The sequence below is a fragment of the Fulmarus glacialis genome, unplaced genomic scaffold (assembly GCF_000690835.1).
Source record: "Fulmarus glacialis isolate BGI_N327 unplaced genomic scaffold, ASM69083v1 scaffold41250, whole genome shotgun sequence".
NCBI classification, from domain to species: domain Eukaryota; kingdom Metazoa; phylum Chordata; class Aves; order Procellariiformes; family Procellariidae; genus Fulmarus; species Fulmarus glacialis.
The window spans coordinates 1-22,610 of record NW_009189020.1 but is presented as its reverse complement, the minus strand read 5'-3'; the positions used below and the strand labels follow the sequence as shown (position 1 = coordinate 22,610).

Below are 22,610 nucleotides of genomic sequence, written 5' to 3'. Positions count from 1 at the left end.
TTTGGTTCTTTACAGCAGCTAAAAAAGGAACCCTAGAGAACAACTTAAAGGCTAACACATAAACCCTTGGGAGTTTTGAACTGAGACTAGCAATGCATCTTTACATATATGCTGCTGCAATGTAACACGAGAGAGGAACCAACTAATTTTATAGCAGGCATCTTTTGAAAGGTCTCTCTCATCCAACCTCGATTCAAAAGAAAGTTCTCTGAATCTGAAAATGTAGCCTCTGACTTTGTTGTTGTAAATCTGTAGGATTTAAACAGGAAAGTAGTAACTTGCTTGGAAATTGATCGTAGCTGTCACTACACAGCAGGTTGGATTATGAATTTAAATCTTTCCATAATAAATGAACATACTTCAGATGGCAATTACAATTTTCTCCACTTACCTTTTTTTATAAAGAAGCAGGATTTGCAGGGAGAGATAGTACCCTTCATTAGGCCAAGAGCTGATAAAACCAGGCAAGCCTCAGAGTATGTAAATTCTCCATCAGCCCATCGTAGCACAGCATCCCCACCACTCATTTGCTGCGATCCGTATGCTGAAAAGAAAATTGGCAGTGCTGAACTCTTCCCTGGGTTATGATAATTCTGGAAAGCTGTATGTTTTTCTAGTCATTATGACATAATTTACAACTCGCTTTATTCTGTATTCTAGTTTTCTCTTTTACTTTACTGCTTACTGTGTTCTCTTTCAGTATTTTATTACAAATGCACTGAAAAAGAGAATGCAGTTTCATCTCTTTTCTGTATCTCATCTGATTAGGACTACAAAACTAAACACTATGAGATTGAATCCAAATCTGATATACATCCTTGTCATGATAACTTTAGTATATATAGAGAGAGATTTGTATATGTGTGAACCATGTTTTCACATTTCTTCCCTCAAAATGAGAGTAAGGGTAAAATTTTCAGCAGTAGTATGCAAGTTACCTGGGTTTGTAAATCCCATTTTCAAGACTATTTTAAGAGCTTTTAAGAATTTCAGAGTGGCTTTGTCTTACTGCCACTTAGTGCCTATCATTTCTGAGAATGGCACTTGGGCTCTCTGAGTACTTTTGAAGTGTTTCCTCTTGATTCCTGAAAGTAATCTGAGGACGTGTTAATGTGTGATATTAGTTCTTAGGCAGAAAGGACTGAATAAAAGTTATCTCTCAGTTCATTGTCTGTATTCCTTTCCTTGTAGCTCTTTGGAACGATAGTCTGGATTTTGGTAGCTTCTACCCGAGTTCCACTGCCGCTGCTGCAGGGATGGGTAATGTTTGTAGCGGTGACTGCGTGGTTCCTGTCCATTGTGTTCCTGTGTGTGTTCCTCTTTGGTTATGCAAATAGAATTGCTGTCAACTGGAACCAGACGGTAAGATTTTTTTCTTTTTTTAAGGATTCCCTTTGGTTTATAAACTGAAAATCATTTCATGAGAAGTACTGATCCTAAGTCTTAATGCCTGGCCTTCTGTTTTAGCAGAAAGTTTTTCAAAACAGAGGAATTCAAAACTGTAAAAAGAAAGAGTAAGGCTACAAGGATGATGACGGAGGAAATACAGGACCTGTTTTAAGATGGAGGCTGAAAGAGCCCGGCTTTTGAAACTGATTGAAGGAGTATACTTGTCCTCTATGAGCACATAAAATGCATAAGCAGCAGGAAGAGGACTAGTTTAACAAGGCATGACAACAAATTGGTTTAAATGGCCAGAAATAATTGAGGATTGGAAATCGGAAAATATTTCCTGACTATTAGAAAAGTGGTAGTAACACCCTGTGAATAATGGGGGGTAGAAAAATACATCTAATATTGTAAAGGAAGTGATACGTTTTTGAAGATATTGTGTGATGTGGTTGTCTGAGATAGCACGGACTGGACTAAAGCACCCAGGAAGTCTCCTCCAGTTCCTAAGACTGCTGACTTTTGGGGCAATTCCTTAAAACTAGGGCAGCATTGGTGAGTGGCTGTTAGACCTTAAGTACTCAAAGTCAGCATAACCTGCAGTATGATACAGCTTAACATCTTTTTAGGAGACTTAATGTTTCTCTTTCTGAGGGGAAGCCTGGTGAGACTACAGATACCATTATATTCTGCTCAGCTTTTCTTCATTGTGAAGACAAGACTTGATTCTTGCTGTAATGGATTGTTATGGCTTGTGCCAGTAGTTCTCACAGACTGTACCTTCCTATCAAAAAAGGAAAGCTGTTGGCTCTAGTTTTTACCAACCACATGGATACCTCAGGTTATTGACTGCTAGTTTATGTACTCCTTTGTTGTCATTAACTGTTTTTTACTTTAAGTTTTTAGTGCTTAGGTAGTTGAGCACGAGATGGTATCACTCTCTCTTATATTACTGGAAATGAATAATAAGAGGTGGCAAAAATGTGATCAGAATGGGCATTTCCAAAAAATCTTCCAAAAGGACCAGAACTTCTAAAATATTGAAGTATGGCTGTTTGTAACTGCTGATCACCTTCACGTACCTCCTATGCGGCTTAGTTTTCCTATTGACACTTTTCTTGATCGTAGCTGGAATTGTGTGCTTCAGTATCAACATCTGTGGTTATTTATCTGTTCAAGTTATTCATGGACAGTCCCTTAAAACAAAAGATCTTTAAAGCAAATCATAGAGCTTCATGAGTTTGGGGCTCTAACTGATAACTTCAAAGCCCATCAGTGGTAACAGACTGGATTCTATTAAAACAAACTTTAGCACTTTGATAGCGAATATGCATACATATAGTGTCAGCTTTCCAGCACAATACAGGCAGTAATTAGACTAATAATGAGTTACAATTACAGAGACCTTTACAGGGATTTATGCTGCGACATCCTCACAAGTTATGATGCAACAAAGCCCTTGAGCATGTGCATAACTCAAGTAAATTAATAGTGTCCTGGGTTTCATTGAAACTGTTTGCCAATTTACAGTCATGCATCTATTTAAGAGTTGCTGGGTGAGGGCATAGCCTTTTATAGGTTGAAAATGCTATACAAATGTTCATCTTATAACAATTGTGTAAGTGTGTCTTACGCATTGGCTACCTGATGCTGGCAGTGATTTGTTGTACTGTTAATTTTGTCGCCTTGTATATGATAAACTACTGAAAAACTTTCTATGCCAGGAAATTGCTACATGACTTGTATAAAAGCTGCATCTGTGGGGCTCTGTAACTTAATCTAAAAAGCTGTCATAACTAAGTCAACATCTTAAATAAATGCAGATTGAATCATTTATCTCTAAGATAGTAGCTGAAATCCAGCCCCTTCCAGCTGTCAGCAAAAATAACACTAGATAGATCATTTGACCACTATTTTCAGGAATCCAAATGTTCTGTAACTTGTTGGCATTAAACTCTTTAGCAGCACTTCACAAGGATTTCTTACCTTCTGCTGCAAATAAATAATTACTAGAAACACTAAAACTATTACTATAAAATAAAAAGGTGCACCTGTTTGTTTTAGGTTGGCATGTATTTAGATAAATACATGGGTTTTGCTATTTCATAAATTAAATTTAGAATAGAACTCGGAAGCTACAGGTGATTAGATTAGGTAAAAAATGGGAAGAGTCATGGCGTGGTTATATTGGAGTACTATAGCTTCACATAGAGATTCATGAACAAATGTAGTTTAAGACTCCAGGAGTTTAAATGTAAGCTTGAAAAATAGTGTGGGATTCTGACAGCCCTGCATTGAGTAATACCTTACGTCATAAATAGCTCCGTTGATACTAATACAGATACTTAAAAAATAAGATGCTACACAGTGAAAAGATGGGGGAAAATATAGACCTTATGGAGGTACATCACTCTGTACATCACTGTATTAAACCAGATGGTATGGCAAATACTGTCCTTTACAGCCTGACTCACAACACACTCGTTTACAAAATTAGATGTGAACTAACATACCATGCAGATCTGGTAGTGTTTTACATACCCTTTGTATGAGGTTTCAATGATTATATAAGTGTGGAGTCAAGGGAGAGTTAGGCACCATGTTAACAATTACTAAAAAACAAAAAACCCTCCCTCATAAGGTCTTGGGTTTTTTGGTCACAGAAACCATAGCCATACAAACGTGAAACCTTACTGATGCTACATAGCTTCACTGTAATTGCTGCCAAGAGAATGAAGGAAATTAAAGAGTTTGTCTTCTGAAAATACCTCTCCTGTATGCAGTCAGCACTGTCTTCCTCATGGAGTTATTTGTGCTCCTTCATGCGCAGTGGTGCCAAAAGTGTACAGCTGGTAACACTGACATAGTTGCATGCTAGGTATTTAGCAGCCCAAGAATAATGGATGTCCTTGATTACCAGTAGGCTTATGCAGACCTTTCAAGTTGCTGGAATCCTGTGCTATGAAATGGGTATGTCAGGCCATGATATGGGGTCCACAGAGTGAACGCACATCTGCATGCAGTCTGACATGGTGCGTGTAGGCGGTAGCATGAGAGATGTGCGTGTCTGTCTGCCAGCTCGAGTGAGTGGGGGGAAGCCACAACAGTAGGCATCTGGTGGGGAGAAGTGACTTCCCCAGCTGCAGCAGAGCACTGCAGCTTCTCCGATGCTTTAGCATTCTCATGCTGGAGTAGGTCCGTACTATTTTTTTCTATGAGGTACAGACGTTATAGCAGAGCTGGAGACTGAGGGAATGTGTCTTATGCGCAAAGCTTGAGATCTGGCAAGCCTAGCACATAAAGGCTATCCAGCTAGGTCAGGAGGCCACCCTCTGCCCCCTTACCTTCTCAGTTCTGTTGATGTCAGTGGGGTCTCCTGGTGATACTCCAAGAGGAAGTAACTTTTTAAAAAATGGGGAAAAAAAAAAAAAACCAACAACCCAGCCAGGATGGAAAATCAGAAGTTAAGAATTACGGCAGCTGTTTTGCCAAAACTTGGATTCCCAGTAATTAGCAGTCATTAAGAAAAACAGTACACTCTGTGCCCTAACCTCAAATGATCAAATGATTCTTAATTAAGAGAAAATTATTTCCTGATCTAAGTGGAATGGGAAACTGTAGTAGCAGTTTATATCGTAACTTATCAAAACTGACGAGAGTGTGATTTAAGTAGCTTTAGCTGCTATCAAATATGGAACGACTGATGAGTTTGAAAAGAAAATTCTTTCAATAAAAAGAAAATCTCACATCTACGAAGAAACAATTCTCTAAACAGGGAAATGCAGCACATTCTCACTTTGATATCAGACAGTCAGTAGGTAAGGATGTTGCACAGTAATTTCTAGCGCGTGTGAATGCCATCTACTGATGGACTCATACATGGTGTACCCTGGGTTCTCATTCTTGGCATACTGGTAGTCCATTGCACTCAAGTGAATTAAAAGTGCATAAAGAATCCATTAGTGCTGGAGATAGACTATATAATGTGGATATCATCAAAAAGCATTCATATACTTGTGTATAATTTTAAAAATTGTGTCTATGGCTTTTGCGGACCTGCATTGGTATAGGCACAAAGTATACGTTTTATGGACTCAGGAACTGAGTGCAATGTAAATGTCCACTGTGCAGACTCAAAAACAGAAGGAGATGTTGGAAGAATATTTTAGACATGTTAAAACTGTACTGGAACATGTCTTGGGTCTTGCTGCGTGGAACACTGGACTCTGAAATACAACCCAGAAAGAGATTTAGGGCACCAGAGCTGCTTTTTCATGTGCTTCAATAATAGAATCCAGAAATGAGAGTTAGATGTTTAAACCTTGTATTCAGCTAGGTTCACCACAGAGGAGGGAATCACCTAGAGAAGGGCAGGAGAGAAGCATATTTAAAGTAAATCCTAACTCCTGTTCTCTCAAGTCTCGGGCATTTTATTCCATAGTATCATGAATTACTATATTTTGGGTAAAGCAAAGTCAGAGAAAGTTGAGGAAATGCCTCAGTTCTTGGATTCTGATTGTATCGGGAAGTAAAGTTCAGCTGGGTCAAGGCTGAGGTGTTTCTGGGCATTTACAGAAGCAAAATTTAAGCATGGAGGGGGGACTTTTGGAGCTTAGGTTACAGCTGAGAAGGGATTTGGGGGACTGCAAGCTTGTGTTGTACTGCTTAAATTGTGATAAAGTTGGCCTGTATGTCCCTTCTTTTTTATCTAAGCCGAATGAAGGGAGAGTTCTGTAAGCTCTAATAGCTTTAAAGTGATCTAAAAGATCAGCATATGTACATATAGATGAGCACGTGCCTCTTAATTTGAAATAATATAGGGTTTGGGGAGAGGGAGCGTTGCCCTTTATCACTAATTATGTTAGTGAGTTGCTTATAATTGCAAGCAGCTGTGAAAACATGTCCAGGTTAAGCTCTCGGATGGATTTAACACTGCTTATCTAAAGTTATTGTTATCGGTGCTCGCTTCGTGCTTCAGTGTTGGGTTTCATTTGTACTGAGACTAGAAGAATTAGATATGTATTGCAGCCCAGACTGATTCTGTTATTTGCTTTTCAGGATTTTCTTTTCCATGGGGCAACTTTTGTCTTTTATTTTGGAGCTTTTCTACTGCAAGCAGCAACTACATCTCTGCATCACTTTCCCCGCAAATTCAATTCCACCACACAAGAGAAGATTCTAGCTGATCATGAATATAACATAAGCATAGCAGCCTCGGTATGTATTTCTTGTATTTGTATCGGGGGAACAGAATTCTACTGTAAGCCCTTGTAGCCAACCATTCAACTTGGGAACTTAACAGCAAGCTGGAATAGAAGGAGGAGCTGTGAGAGAAAGGATTGTCTTTGAGAGCAGCAAATAGTGTCTAACAGTGACATGCAAAAAATATAGCTAATAAGGAATAAGCTAATGCTAATGTGATAGGTGCTCAGTTGATGCTCTTCACTATAGTGTTTTAAATATATGATCACTACAGCGTATAGTTTTTAGACGAGATATTTTGTAAAAGCAATGTTGGTTATTAGAATAGAAGAAAAAGATAACAACTGAGCCTTCATCCAAGCATCAGGTGTGAATTTCATGCTTGTGCTCAAACTTTCAGTTGCCTTTTTTATACCATTTAGATAGTCCTGAACATGCCATGGGGAAAAAACCTAGCTCCTTATGAAGCTCCAGAATGTGCTTACTCCATCAGGCATAAAAGTTATCTGTAAGGGCCCTGCTGTCTCTTATGGCAAGGATTAGAGTGCTTTTATTGATAGCCTAAGCTCAGACTGCATTTTTCTCACTGTAGTTGCATCATCACTGAATCACTGTATCTGGTGATGTGGGTGTGCATAGGTGAGTCAGAAAATATACCAGGCTCTAGCTTTCTCCCTGGCTGGACTCCTGAAGGGCAAGTAGAGGTGTGCCAGTAGGCTTAACTTAAAGAACTGAAACTACTGCTCTTATTTTTTTATACCATCCAGAGGGTCTTGCGTACCTCAGGGAATGTATATATTTATTAAGCTTCTAAAACCCTCTGTGGGTAGCTGTTGTCCTTGAAACTAAATACACTATAAATTTTGCACAGTAAACACCTTCAGTTCACCTTAAGATAAAAACATGAACGTAAGGTGTAAGGTTCACATTGTCTCTGCAAGAGGAGGATAAAAAGGAAAGGCCTTTTGCTTTGGCAAGCCAGTCTCTGAAGGGGTGAGGTGGGCATGTCAGTCTCCAAGTCCAGAGCGCCTCACCATTACTCACTTGCCAGTAACACACTCAAGGACATCGGATCCCTGTATGGCCATATGGCACAAGGACAAGGGTGGTGTCTCATAGCTGTGCCTGAACTAAGGGAGGGCTTTATACTAAAAAAGTGTCTCAAATTCTACCCTTAAGTGTAGCTCTTCAATCCTTGTTCAGTATGTTCAGATGCCACTGAATATATGGTCACTTCAGTCGTTTTGTCTGACAACAGGGTACTGGGGACTCCAAGAGACCCCTCCCCCCTTCCATACTATTTTTCAAAGGGAGAATTCAGTTCTTCAAGCCCCTCAGATCCCTGTCAAGATAGGGGAGGAAGAGACTCTTCTGTAACTTGCCTCAGTATTTTTAATTAAGAGATGCTGGGAAATGGGAAATCAGATAACTGTAGTCTTTAGTGTCTTTGCATTTTTTCCAAAAGTATATAATTAGAAAGTCAGAACATACAGAAAAAAATTGTAATCCTTTGAAACACTTCATTAAAACAGTCCTGTGGTCTACATGGAAAAAAAAAAAGGTTGCTAACATTTTGTCTTTTAAAATTATTTTTGTATACTGTGATTAAAAATATACATGTTCATTTTAGGTGATAGTTCAACGGTGTAGCATCTATTCAAAACTTCAATTGTCAAATTAACACTTGTATGGAAAGCAAGGAATAGGTTGTTATGCCATAATTGAATTCGTATGTTCTGAGAGACAGAATCCATCGTTAGCATTGGACAGTATGAGAAACTATTTTTTTCAGCAATTCAGTTTCACATTTCTTCCTTCTGGTTTACATCATATATTCAAGTTTGCTGTGGCATGACCTTCAGCTCAAATCTATTCAGTTCAGTTCTTGAACAATAGCAACTTTCTGCCCTTTCTCAGGAAGTTGTTCTAATGGCTGGTTATCTGGTCGAGGAGGTCAGATTTGAAGCTGTTTCTGTATTTCTGCAAGTAAGAAAGGTCTGCTGTTTAGAGGGATGTATTCTTAGTTGTTTGCTGGTAAAGGCATTCACCTGGAAATAAATCTGAGATTAATGTTTGATCAGTCTAGATAAGAGAAAACTGAAATACATGGTGAACATACACACACGATTACTTTGTACCATAACTTATGCAGACATTCTGTTTTCTATGCTATTTCAAAATGTCTTCTGAAGCAAGCAAGTTAGTTAGTTAAAAGCAGTAACATGGGCTTATAACAGAGAGGTTCATGAGAAAACTTCAGAGGATTCCAAACTGATCTTTACCTTAAGCATTTTGGCTGGGGGAGGTAACTTTTGAATCATTTGTGTTCCTGTATTCATTTAGAATAGAAAAAAAATGTAGAACAATATAATGTATGATTCACTTTTTTCTTTTTTCTTCTTTTTTCCCCTACTCCTCCTCTAGATTTTTGCCTTTGCAACAGCTGTTTGTTATGGTTGCAGCACAGCCCTGGCGTTAAGGAGATGGAGGCTATAGCAGTTGAAGAGAGGTTAACGCCTGAGTGTACCACTTCAGCTCAAATTAAGTGCTACTTGTCTGTTTTACTGTAATCTAATTCCAAAAAGACTTTTTTTCTTAAGATCTGTTTTAAAGTGCTGAAATGCAAATAACCCCTAATCAGGATTTCCTTAACAGAAAACAAGTTTCCATCTCTTCCCTTTCTAATTTTTACTTTTAATGTGTATTCATTAGAAGCATACTCATTGTATGGTATTATAGAGTTCAGGGATAAACAGATGTATCATTAGCAGATAACAGAATTCAAGTGCTAAATCAGAAGAGGAAGAAAATGGAAACTAAACCAACATGTAAACTGCACAGGCAGCTAAAAAGCTCCCCCTTTGTTAAGTCCTGGGATTGGGCTTTAAGTGTTTTGCAGCATTACAGTGCATTCCACACAGGTAGAGCCTTGAGGCTCCTTGTAGAGTCATGGGTTTTCTGTGTGCTGCTCCTTGCGTGATCAGAGCCCAAGCTGACTTTGTGATACCAACTTAGTATATGTATTATTAACTTTGATGTACAGAGAAAATATTTTAAATATCCACCCAGTGAAATCTTTTGATACTCTTTTATAGCCATATTCAGCTATGGTCATCTGATCCTTAAAGCTTACTGTATTCCTTAGTAGATGGAAACTGTTCGGGACTGTCAGTCAGTAGTTCATTAGTTTTAGGAATTTAGCTTAATCAGATCTATTTATATTGCAAAACAAAACAGTGCATTTGTGTTGTGTGTGTATATACATGGTATATTTTTGTTTAACAGGAATATTTGCACTGTTTTACTTTGTTGGAGTACAGCTTTGTTTTTATTACTTCAAGTGCTGCATTTGTTACTTATTATGTGAGTCAATATCATTTGAATGGAATGTTACCAAATGGTGAATAATGTCTGACCTCAATTCTTGCAGTGTATTTGTTGTATTCTAAACCTGCAGTGTTGTAAAGGTGTTTCCATTTGGACAGATGCCTATGCAACGTCTTACTGAAAGCAGTGGAATGCACAGCGGTCCGCCCACTATGGAGTTTGCTTCTGGCACAAATGAAGTTTAATTGAGCCTCTCATGAATATCCCTGTCATATAATGACATGCGATATTATATATAGAAAATTAATTTAACAAACTAAACGATAGCATTGCGCTCTGCTCCCTACACTCACGGCATTCTGCAGATGGTGAAACTTTTTTTTTATAATGCTAGTGAATAATTCTCGTGAATAGTGCCAAATTGATAACATGGGAGAATAAAGGCCCCCTGTCATTCGTAAAACAACTTGCTCACCACATCTTGCCAGTGCACCTGAATATTCTGCAGAGACCAGCAGTGGTTGTGTAAGGGAAGACAGGACTTTATTCATTCCCAGGCCTACTCCTTCTCCTTGAGCCAACAAGGGTGTCTGCTGTGAAGGTTACTTTATCAAACTTGTCAGGTACAAGGATCTCTAAGAATCAGCCACCCTCAGTAGTGCCCTTCAGTCCCTGCTGACCCCGGACAGGTTCTTATGGATGACATAGCAGCCAGTGGCAGCCCTTCTGACTACTGGAACCACTCGGTCATCCTGAATTACTGCAGTGGGATGTTTTTGTATATCTTGTTTTCTGAAATTTTTATCTTCCAAAGATTTTGTACTCTGGCTGATTTTTTTTTCTAATTCTCTGCTTGCATTGAAACTTGTTTTGTGAACATTTTATCTAGAGCCATATACTTTTTAAAATACTTCATGTTGTATAAAATACATTTACACTGGAGTATATGGATGAAAGTATATAACAAAGACTTATGCTAAGCAGCATTAAAGTTACTTAATATATTTATGGCAGTAGTCTGGTTATTAATTCTTTCTTTGGAAAGTATCAAAAAACTACCTTGCAACTTTGACCTTATGCTAGACATAAAATAGGGCTAAGATTTCTTGAGAAGGCACAATTACATTGGTGCTAATTTTGTATAGCAGTTTGCCACGTGACGCAGCGTGAACATTAGTGAGGAGAAGAGTAAGGTCGGCTACAACAACATTGCAAATGGGCGCTGATCTTTGGTGTGGTTTCTCCTTCATCCTGCAACCTGGATGTGCACTGCACACCACACACTATGCATGCTGCAGCTACAGTCTCTGCAGCCAGCTGGGATGATGGGGGAAAGATCTTAACTTTTTGCCTATTTAAACCTACAAAGTATGAATCCCACACATGGTGTCAATTAAAAAGCTGTCCAAGTTTAGTTGGCATTTGTATCTAACCTCTGAGTTCAAACTCGAGGTGTAAAGATCATGATTGATGGGTGCTATTCAAGTCTCTTAAGCTACTTGTAGAAGTCCAGATAGCAGAATGTGGTTAGCGTAGCATGGAAACTGTTTGTATAGTGAGGAAAGGCTGCACTTTCCCTCTTAAGTATCAAAGAGAAACAAAGGACAGAGAAGAGATAAAGGCCAAAACTAGAGTAATGAAGAACGGCTTTCATAGCTAAAAAGGAGTGAAAAAATGGAAATTTTCTGTTAGTATGCAACGAGTTTTACTGTACTTTGAGGAAGATCTAAGAAAGGACACACCAGAACAAGCAGTTACATTCTTTCAAAAAAAAAAAAAACAACAAAAAAAACCCAGGAAAAAAAGCCAGTAGTTAATTTCGTAGTACTTTATACAGGGAGCTACAAAGATAGGTGTGACTCAGAAATGGTATGTGCATGCTGGGATGTCTGTATGCAAATACTGATACAGGTATAACGCGTAATCCTTGTGATAGGTATTATATGTGATATATGCAAGCTGGTTCTAATAAATCTAACTCTTCCTGTACAAAAATTCCCCCAAGCCTATGACCTTGAAGAACACAAGCTTAGACTTCTCCAAAGAATGGAAGGAGTAGGGGTGGACATAGGGAGACGATAATTTATCTCAATGAATTTAAGGTGAAAGGAATAAGATGCACAGATGCCAAATAGTGTTTTCATCAAACATCTCTATTTGACGTGAAGCTGCAGTGCAGAAATATCTAAGATACCATGCAAGTCCCTACTCTTAGAATCAGAAAATACTTCATGGTATTTTGGATACCACTGTGTAGTAGCTGCTGGTAAATAAGCTCTCTCTAAGGAGACTTTCCTTCAGAGGGTGCAGAGAGAAGCACCAGTTTGTTGCTTATTGCTAAAGAGAAATGGAAGTCCAAGTTTCAGAAAGCTAAAACTGTGTTAGAACTTGCTCAGAAAATATGCACAGCAACTGCTTCACCAAAGTCCTGACTCTGCTTCTGTCTCACAGAATGCCTGGAAATAACCCAAAGTGACACAGGTCCTGCAGTGATTATTGGTATGTACAGGATCAGTCTGTTCAGATTCTCATTATTTCTCTGGCTGTGCACATCAGTTATAACTCCTGACGTGAATAAAGTTATGCTGCTGTGAAATGCTGCTTTAAAATGTAGCTGTAAAAGGTGGGAGGGGCAGAACCAGTGATCACACAAATCTGTGCCCTTCATAGAAAGTTAAAGAAAAAGCACTGGAAAATCACTAGACCAGTAACCAAGTCTTTAGCTTCCAAAACCAGATGACAATGCTGACTCCCGTTGCACTTAGTCTAACCATTGTATTTTTGCATTTGCTTTATAACTTTAAAAAATGTTGACGTTCATCATTTTCCCATCTGAATTTGAAAAAACAATGTTAAGAGCACTTAAAACTCTGATAGCTTGTTTGTTCCATTTTTATCTATATACTGTGAAATTGGTCTCTGAACAGTAGTGTCCTGATGCATTTCATGCTCCATTGCCAGGCTGTCCAAGTTGTTCAGAAAGGTCTTGTCTGTGGATAACAGTGAACCACAAGTTCTCAAACTGAGATGCAAATAGGACATTGCTCTTTCCAATCTTACAAAAAGAAAAACTTGAAAGTGAGAGCATGCTGTATTTCTTTCTTAGCTGTATTTTGCACAATTGGTCATGACACATTTGTCTTTGTTGACACACAAAGGACATCAGCAGAAGAAAAAGCAAATCTGATGTATTAAAATCAGTAAACAGCAACGGAAAGTATTTAAATTTTTTTTAGAAGTTGAGTTCAGCATGACTGTTCCCCTTTCTTCCACTGGGTTAAGTTTCTTTTGGTTCATGATGGTGCTTATTTAAACCCCCTTCTAACCTAAGCAGCTCAGAATTTACTGTATTTATCCTCAAGGTGCTCCTGGAGAGAGGAGAAGTGCTATTCTCATTTCACAGGTGGGAAACTCAGATACAGAGGCACTAAGCAACTTGTTTGCTGAAGGCCTCGCATGGGAGATCTGTGGTGGAGCAGGAAAAGGAAACCTGGTTTCTCAAGTGAGAGAGGTCTGTGCCCTGCCCAGCAGCCCATACTGCTGCCTGCGGTGGGCAGGAAGGAAGCAGTATAGCAGGGATTGTATGTGACCTGTCCCAATTCTGCCTCTGTCGTGGTGGTATTGCTCTGGCAATTAGTTACATGGGGGTAAAAGGTAGAATGACTCTGAAGGATTATGAGTCAAAGGGAGGTTTAACGTGCCAAACTGGCATTCCTAGATCAAACATCGTAGTTTCTGGGAGTTCTGACCTTAAATTTTGGTTATCTAATTGTAAATAGGCTACATAGAATTCCTGTTTGAGGTGTTGATCTACCTCCTGCACCTTAAGAGAGGAAACAGGTCCTCAGGAATCTGCAGGTTTCAGCTGCTTCCTCCTATACAACACGTTTGAGCCCTAAATTCTTGGCGTTAGCAAAATATTACCTGCCTTAAGCCTGCCAGGACACAGCACCTTTCAGTTCAGAAACCTGAGCTAAGTTTTGGCAACTAACTTGTCAAGCTACCTTTCAAGGGAACACAATGATCAAGTCAGATTATGTCTAGGTGTGGTTTTAACGCCTTTGTTGCTGTGGGATTATTGCAAATCTCTATAAGGATTCTGGAGATTGTGGACAAAATATTCGTACGCTTATGTCCAGCATATCCAGTGTCAGACCTCTTGTGCCTGGCTCCAGAGAGGCTCTTGTGCAAGGACTGAGCCCTGTGGATCCATGCGTGATTGCAGCATTACTAGTAATCTTAAAAGAATTACTGGAGATTTTAATCTCATCCAAACACCTTTTCCTGGTCATCTCAGCAAGGTGTGGGCTATGTCACTGGATCAGTGCTGTGGCACAATAAACAGCAGATCAGAACAAGCCCAGAGGGGTTCTTTACACAGAAAAGGATCCTTCTGCACTCCTCTGGCTGCAGAGCTGGGACCTCACACAGCCCTGTTGCCCTGTACAAAAGTGCTGGGGCTTCCTAGTGATCTGATTACTCACTTGGGCAGTTCTACTCGCAGTGCCCACGAATGGTTGGCTTTTAGGTATTGTTTTAGGTTCAATAAGTGTTACGAGACAAACTAATGAGGCAAAAAATGTTTTCTATAAACACTTTGCTGCCTCTTTTTTGTCCCACACAAGGACCATAGCCATTTTTGTTATTACTTTTCAAGTGGAAAACATACATTAGCATAAATTAGTAATTTAATTAATGATATCATAGGTCTTACTATTCCCAGATTGCATGACCTGGAAGTATTTCCAGACTCCTGGGTCCAGGTGAACACCCCAGCTAGGTCACAGCTCTATGCCACGGTAAGACCTGAACAAGCATCTTCTCTTCTCCCTGCCTCTTCCCTGTTTTTGGAAAGAAAGCAGGGAGCTGCAGCATGATCTGGACAGGCTGGACAGCCCAGAAACCAATGTGGTGTATTGGGATATGATTCACTGTTCAGTAGCACTAAAGGGCACAGATGGTCTCAAGGTGGTTCCACCTAGATAACATACAAAGTTACGGCAAATAGGGAAATGGAGTGGGAGGCCTACTGGTTAGAAAAGGAGACCTTAGTACTTGGCTACATTTGTCCCCTGTATAAAAACTGGCATTGAATCCAGCACTTGAGTCCTCAATATACCTGTTTTTCATACTGTAAATACCTTGGCCTGGGATCTGAAGCCCTGGGGAACCTGTAGGGCCAGCTTAGAGCCTTGGACTGTTGGAATAAGAGACAAGGTGAATCATCACCAGTTGCTTTAACTCAAAATTCAGGAGCAGAGGAGAAGGGGAAATGTTCTCCGGTTCCCAGGTCCACTTCTCAACTTGCTACCAGCTCTAAGAGTTGGAAGAAGGGAGGAGCAGTTCTCCTCTTCCTCTCCATTCCCTGGCTCCAATCTCCATTGGGTGAGCTGGGGGACAGAAAGGAGGAGGACTTGGACAGAGGTGTCATCTGCATTCTAAGACATGCCTGACCTACCCACAGCAATGACAGCTGTTCCTGGGCCAAGTCCAAGGTTCAGTCCCTGACCTAAAATAAAAAGTAAATACATCCAATAATGAAATTGTCAAAAAACAAGCCTGAGTCTTAGCTGGAGCAAATGTTCTTAGAAAAAGAGCTACCTCAGAGAGAAATTTCATGATGAACAAGAGGCCAAATTTTTCTTTTAGTTGTATAAATGCAACTTCTTTTGACGTCCAGTCGCCAGCGATGAATTTCACTAATGGAACTAAGAACAGAATTTTCCCTCAGCACTGAATAGAGTTGACCTTTGAAACAAATGGTATACAAATTCCTTGGCCTTGTGTCATTTGCTTTTTCTCTTAAGGATCTTCCTGCTGGGATAAGTTACTGCTAGATAGTTACTGCCATTAAGGGAAAAATAGCCTTTGTGGCCATGGCAGACTTAGAAAGTGTGAAGACTCCAAGATAAAAATCCAGCACTTGTAGAATCTCATTATTTAGGGGGACCTGACTCATGGATTGTTAATGGTTTAGGGTTGGCAATGTTGGACGGGGTATATGAGGTGCAACGTCACATAAAACTAAGATGAAGAACTGCTACAATATCACCAAGTTACAGGGGTCTCTGGCTGAAAGGATATCAGAATAGATTCATGGTGAATTTACTTCCTCCCTATATACCGTAATTTTTTTCATTAAAGAAGACCTCCAAAGAGAACAAGTCACTTGTAGCCTGTGACTGAAAGGTGGAGATCAGGCCAACTAGTACCAGTAGATGGAGCCACAGCCACAGAAAGCCCTTCACTGTCTGCACACTCCTGCTTTGGGGACCTCCTTCACCAGTCATACTGCAGGGCTTCTACACACCCTGATTTCTACATAAGCAAAGCTCTCAGGAGTGCAGTTAGGAATACTCATTATAACTTATGTGATTCATCTGAAAGGACAGGACTTACCTTTTCATCTTTTCATTATAAGCTGACATAGCAACAACTTAGCGCCATACACTACTTCATACTTCTGTCAGTATGGTTATATTACAAATTCCATATCTACCAAAAACAATCCCAGGACACTAATATAAAGCCAAGTCCCTTTTCTGAGGAGTTAAAAGGCAACTGGAGACAATATCCTTCACTCTTCTCCCTACAGGACACAGTTGGCTTTATTGACCTCTATAAATCATTTGTGATTGAAATCCATGGAGCTCCACTAGCTTAGAGAAGTGGAAACTAACTTTCAAACCTGAAGGGGATTTTGGAGGGATTTCTTCTTCCTAGGGATTTATAAGCGTTAACCAAGTCAACTAATTTAAAATGGCAACTGAACCAGCTCATACCATGAAGTCACTGGCATTGCAGAGTTTGCAGTTGATACTAAGTTCTTTCGGACAGTCAAATTCTGTGCAGGCCATGAGGACTTCACAAAACTGAGTTGGCTCAAAGGTGGCAGATGAACTTCAATATAGATAAATCCAGGGCAATGCATCTAGGAAAAAATTATCTATATCAGACTTGGAACTGAGAGTTACAACTTAGAACTCTGAGCCACTGCTGATGGTTCTCTGAAATCATCAGCTCAGTATGCAATGGCAAACAAAATCCAATAAAATGTTGGAACTCGTAAGCAAGTTATTAGGAACAGGACAGAGAGTGTAATGTTGCTGCTACATAAAAAAACTGGTGCGTTCTTGTAGTAGAGTTAAAGGGCAGCAAAAATGGTTGAGGTATTGAAGCTGCTGCCTTACAAAGACTGAAAATACTGGGACTCCTCTCTGGAGTGAAGGAGGCGATGGAGTGATGTAATCATGATTTATAAAATGATGAATGTGCTGGTTAAACCAAACATATAACTGTTGTTTACAAGAACCTGGTATGGGATCTAGGGGACACCTGAGGCAACTAGCAGAAGATCAGTTTAAAAGAGATAAAAGAAAATACTTGCTTACACTACTGCGTAAGGTAGTGAACCTATGGAGCTTGCCAACACAGGAGCTTGTGGAGGCAGACAGTATTAGCATGTTCAAAAAAGGATTAGACAAATTAATGGGTCTTTATCCTAAAAGGATGAGGCAGGAACATACCCTCTAATATCCCTAATCCAACAGTTGTGGATGCTGCATACTAGGGGAAAGGGCTGCACATAACAACCAGCCTCACATGTCTTCCTAAGCAGCATCTCCTCTTGCCACCATTGGAAGCAGAGCAGCGGGCTAGACGGCTCACTGGCGTGACCCACGGGCCATCTCTTATACACAGCTTGTGAATTCTTCCAAATGGCAAAGTTCTCCTGCGGGATACAGCCTCACCTACACACTCAGTCCGTGCTACATCACCGAAATGCTGAGTTCATCCTCAGGCTGAGGCCTCATGCCAGCTGATAGTTTAAAATCAAGCCAGCCAAATTAAGATTTTTGGGAAAAGGTACAACTTGTATGTCCTCGCGTAAACAGAGCTGCTTGATTTGGTACAAATGAATAACAGTGTTGGCTCCTGGTCCTTCACAAGGCAATGGAAGAACAAGAGGTAAAATCAGGTCATGCTCTTATACACAGCTTTGGGAACAGTAAATGGATACAATACAAGATGCCCAAGTCAGCTGAGAAAGTTCTACCTTACCCTTTAGTACTGCTCTTCAGACTTTGCCCAAACACATTTTTCAGCAGTGACAAGCTGAAAGCTAATTGTCAAAACAAAATATATGTACAAGGTTATTGAAAAAGAAGATTCACAAAATTTTCTTGTTATCTCCTAAATACTTTCTGTCCTGTTTTTTCTCCCTCAGTTCATTACCTTTTCTTCTACAATTCTGCAAAGGCTGGGCTGCCTGTATGCACATGCACATGCATGCGAACACACACACACTTCCTCATCCCACTCGCAGTTTTCACCGTCTAATTCCCTTCCCAGTCTCCCATATCATCCTATGGTTCAGCCATTCCCTCTGCTCCCTCCTTTTTTTTTTTAATACAGTCCCAGTTTCCTCTGTGTAGTGTTTTTAGTCCCAGTGTGCCTTGCTGGTGTTTCATCCCTGCTTCTTCTCATAGTCCTCGTGTCATTTTTAAATTTTCCCTATTGTCAGCCTTAACCGACTCATCACTTGTGTAAGACAGAAGACAGGGATGTAGTCTCCAAGTGACTTGAGCAGGGCTGCGGGACTTCAGGTAACCAAGGAGTTACACTCTGCTGCTGGGCATGCCACTAGCGCAGAGTGTTGAGTGAGGGGCCTCGGGGGCCATCAGGTACCTTCCTTTCCCTTGCAAAACACGCAGCTGCCTAGTAATATAGTTAGAGGATTATTTTTTCACTATAGGCAAAGCAGTGCAGTTTTTCCCAGTTGTTCTTTTACAGAGGATTGAATGACTTCTGATGAAACCCTTCCCAGACAGTTCAGCAGAAAACAAGCAACCAGCATGGAGAATTTCAGCCTAATTGGTTTAAAATCTGGCAAATCATAAGCAATTGAAAAAGTCTTTCAAAGGAAAGTGTTACAGTTCCTTAATGATAGGCAACGCTTCCAGCTCTAGCCATAGCATCTTTAACCCTTCACACCAAACAAGTCCCCTTGACACCAAAGGAACGCTGCCTTTTTTGGACAAAATTTCAGCTGTATGATCATCACTGAAAAATGCTTGTATTGTTACGACCAAATTTTCTCAATTACAATCTAAATGGCATTTTCCTGAAGTAAATGAGAATGCGGTTTGCTTTTCAGACTGTCTGAGTGAGAGAAGTATTTGCCACTTTTAAAGCCCCCCTTCCCTGAGCATATGTACCGCTTTCCTGGAGGTCTGAAGCTGAGGACCTCTCCTACTGCTGTGGGGCAGCTCTCTTGGCTGGTCCAGCTGTGCCAGCTCACATCAGCTGAGCATCCAACCTGGTCTTTAACTAAAGTTCTTTTTTAACCTTTATGCTTTGGTTTTCTTTACCCAGCAGCCACCATGATGGTGAGGGACAATTCTGATGATGAGATCAATGGCTCTCTGAGAGAGAGACGAGCATATGGGGGCAGGTGGAGGGAACAGACTTCCAGCACCAGTGTTTCAGAGAGGTTCACAATAACAGCCTTCCCTCAGAGAGTACCTTTTATTTGAATATGCATTAAAGGGTAGCAAGTAGCCACGGAATTCAGTATAACTCTGGGTATTCAGCACAGGCTGCACAGCTTCCTGGATTGTCTTAAACAGGAGACGAGGCAGACCTGGAAAGCTTTCCATTTTCCAGCCTGCTGGCTTTAGCAATTATGTCATGTAAATCCAAAGGGAGACAAGTGACCTTCTAGCTCATGCTATTGTGCTGGTAACACACATAAACAAAGCCTGTAGCTAGAGGGGGAAGAATTTAACCGAAAACAAGGTCTAAGGAGAAGTTCTTTTTATCTTTTCATATAACACTCTTGTGATAAAAGCTCTCCCCCGAGTGACTGGTGTTTTCGTCCTCCTTTCACCTAAGGGGTTTAAACTCACCTCTCCCACTGTCAAAAGAGATCCTTGAACACCACGCTCTCATCAAGGCTGAAATAGCGCACAAACACACACATCCACACGCTGAAGTTGCACCATAGTGAAGAAAGGGGCGTTACATTCACATGGCGACAGCTATCAATAAACTTCAGGCAATGACCATTTTCCCATCATGTCCTTGTCTTCCATTACCAAACGGCTATAGAATATCCCTGACAGGCTACAGGTTAGAATTTTAATAGCTGTAGAACATGGTCAAATTCTTGGGCTATGATATCATTACTAGCGCCCATAACCACTATCAGCCTGGATGAATTTTCCACTCATCTCACAGCACGGGGTGTGCTGAGATCTGTCCCCAGATACAGTCTCAGGTGAGCCTGCCTCCAATAGAATTTTGGACATCCCCACCCTGGCTGCTCCCCTCCCAAGGATGCTGCTGCATGCCCCATCCTGGTCTGCTGGCCCCACGGAGGGTTACCTGCTCCGAAGGGAGCTGGCAGCTCTCTCCACGGACGTGGGAAGGGTGTACTGAGCAGCATATCCAGCAGAAAGGGGAAAAAAGGATTTAAAATATTTCCTATCTTTAGCATTTGAAAAATATTGACTGTTCCAGTGTAATAGTGTGCCCCTTGTGGCTTACTCTACAGCTCAGTCCAGCTTCCCCTTTGATGTTTTGCCCGCAGTAAAATAAACTTCACCAAAGAAAAGAAAAACAGCCCGTCTCTTTGAGAGCTACGAACAAATGAACTGGAAATGTGAACTGAAGCTGTACCATGTTTTTCGCAGCAGCAGATTCTTTTATGTTAAGTGGCCTAAAAGGATACTGTAAAATTCAACCAAGCAGAATGATGGTCAACCTTGCTGGAATTTGCCTGGGTAGAAATTGTGTTTCTGAGCAGTTTCGGTAAATTACTAAATTTTGATAAGTGCAGAAAAGGGGAAAAGACTTCCTTCAGAGCTAGGTGTCTTAGTTTTTTTTTCTCTTCAGACTCCTGGTTTCAGCTAGTTCAGTATCAAAGAAACCAAACTGAAATACGAAAAATGTGACTTCTGGGAAATAATCAGTTGTGGGAAAAGCAGAACTCAGGTCTGAGAACTGTAATTGGAAAATAATAATTTCTCTAAGGCTCACTAAAATGTATGGCCAAATCCCCAGTGCCCTTTACGTTAAAAGGGAAATGTGCTGTCTAATCTATCCTGAACAGTGGGAGATTTTTTCCTCTCACTGTATTCATTTCTGTTTGTGTCATTCCTGGAAAGGGACTTCTTTTTTAGATATCTTCTAATTTTGTGGTAGGGATTGTGGATTTTGGCAAAGTGCCGAAGTTTAAAGACTTTCAACACTGAAAGTTTCTAAGAAAGAAATTATGTCAGATAGACTCTCTTACCTCATATGACACTTGGCCTGAGATTTACTGCTGCTTTTTTCTAGGATGCTGGAAGAAAGCTACGCTGCCACTAGGACAGCAGACTGTAGTTCATCTTTCAAGTAGTCCTTCACAGGTTTTATGCACAGAGGAACAGAAAACTTTACCAAGAAAATGTAGTGCATCAGCAGTAGCAACATGCCACGTGAGTTAAATTGGGGGCATATTTTTAAAACCATGTATTTGCTGTGAAAGCCTAAAAATCCCATTGCTTTTTTAAGTCATGAAGGGCCAGCTCCTCAGAGGCCTGAATTATGACCGCTGTGCACATTGCCATTCCTAAATATGGGTGCTCAACTGGAGCAAAATTCCCATTGTATAGTCAGCCTTGAGACATTTCAGGGAAAAATTTTTATTATTAGGGACAGATATCAGGCATGCAAATCCATTCATTAATATGCTCTGGCTTTTCCAAAGCATCTCCCCATCTAGGTTAATCAGAAGCCATGAGAGGGAAAGGGGTTTAGAGAAGCGCATTTCCACAAGGAGTTTCTTTATGATTTTTCTGCTCTCAGGCTCAGCGCTTATATGATGTAAACCCCTGCAATATCACATCACCCTGGAATGCCAAAAAGATGTTTTTGATGATCACTTTGACTCTATGATGCTCCAAGGCACTGAGTGTCCCAGAATGAAAAGCAGAACTGGGATGCCAACGGCAAAGGCTCCGGCAGAGGCGTCTCAGGAAGGCTACAGGCATGCTTCTGCGAGGAGTCTTCCCGATGAAGTGCCAAGTACAAGTCGGCGTGGCTAGCAGGCATGAAATTTCACCACAGAAATGTATACAGGCATAAACTGCAAGCCTCTGGCAAGTCATTTTCGTACAATTTCCCTGCCAAGTGCTCACACTGGGGCTTACATCAACAGCTCTGCGCGCAAGTCAGAACAAAACCGACTCCCAGTTCCAGCATTATTCCATCCCCATGTGGCTTTTGCTGAAATCGCCTTGCATTTCACAGCTCCTTAGTATTAAGCACAGTAGTTACAGCTGAAAAGACCTAAAATTATATATAGAGGCCGTAAGCTAACACACCAGACCAGGTTTACACAAACTGAGCCAGTTCTGCACAGGAGTGGTGACTCTCCCGTCACATCATTACAGCACGTGCGGGTGCCCCCCTTGTTGGGTGGGTCTGACACCTGGGACTGGAAGAGCTAATGCTCTCCCACCTCCCACAAAATAAAGGTCAGGATTTGCTATTTGGTCAAGAGCAATATTCCAGAGGGCCAGTGAAAAAGGTGCCAGATAACCTTCTTCCTATGTGGATGGTGTGGCAGAGGACTTCCAACCCAAGTGACAGCAGGACACAGTGTCTACAGATGAAGTCCTTGGCATTTCATAGAATCATAGAATCAT

General features: G+C 40.6%; 1 protein-coding gene across 1 annotated transcript; it reads left to right on the top strand.

Moving 5' to 3' along the window:
• Positions 1-1,163: 1,163 nt before the first annotated feature.
• On the top strand, positions 1,164-9,380 carry MAL2 (mal, T-cell differentiation protein 2; the record flags this gene model as incomplete). Its single annotated transcript, XM_009580716.1, is given in 3 exon segments — positions 1,164-1,362; positions 6,448-6,606; positions 9,016-9,380. Coding segments are annotated over 3 exon segments (430 nt in total), but the record flags the coding sequence as incomplete, so codon positions are not given.
• Between the last annotated feature and the right edge of the window lie 13,230 nt (positions 9,381-22,610).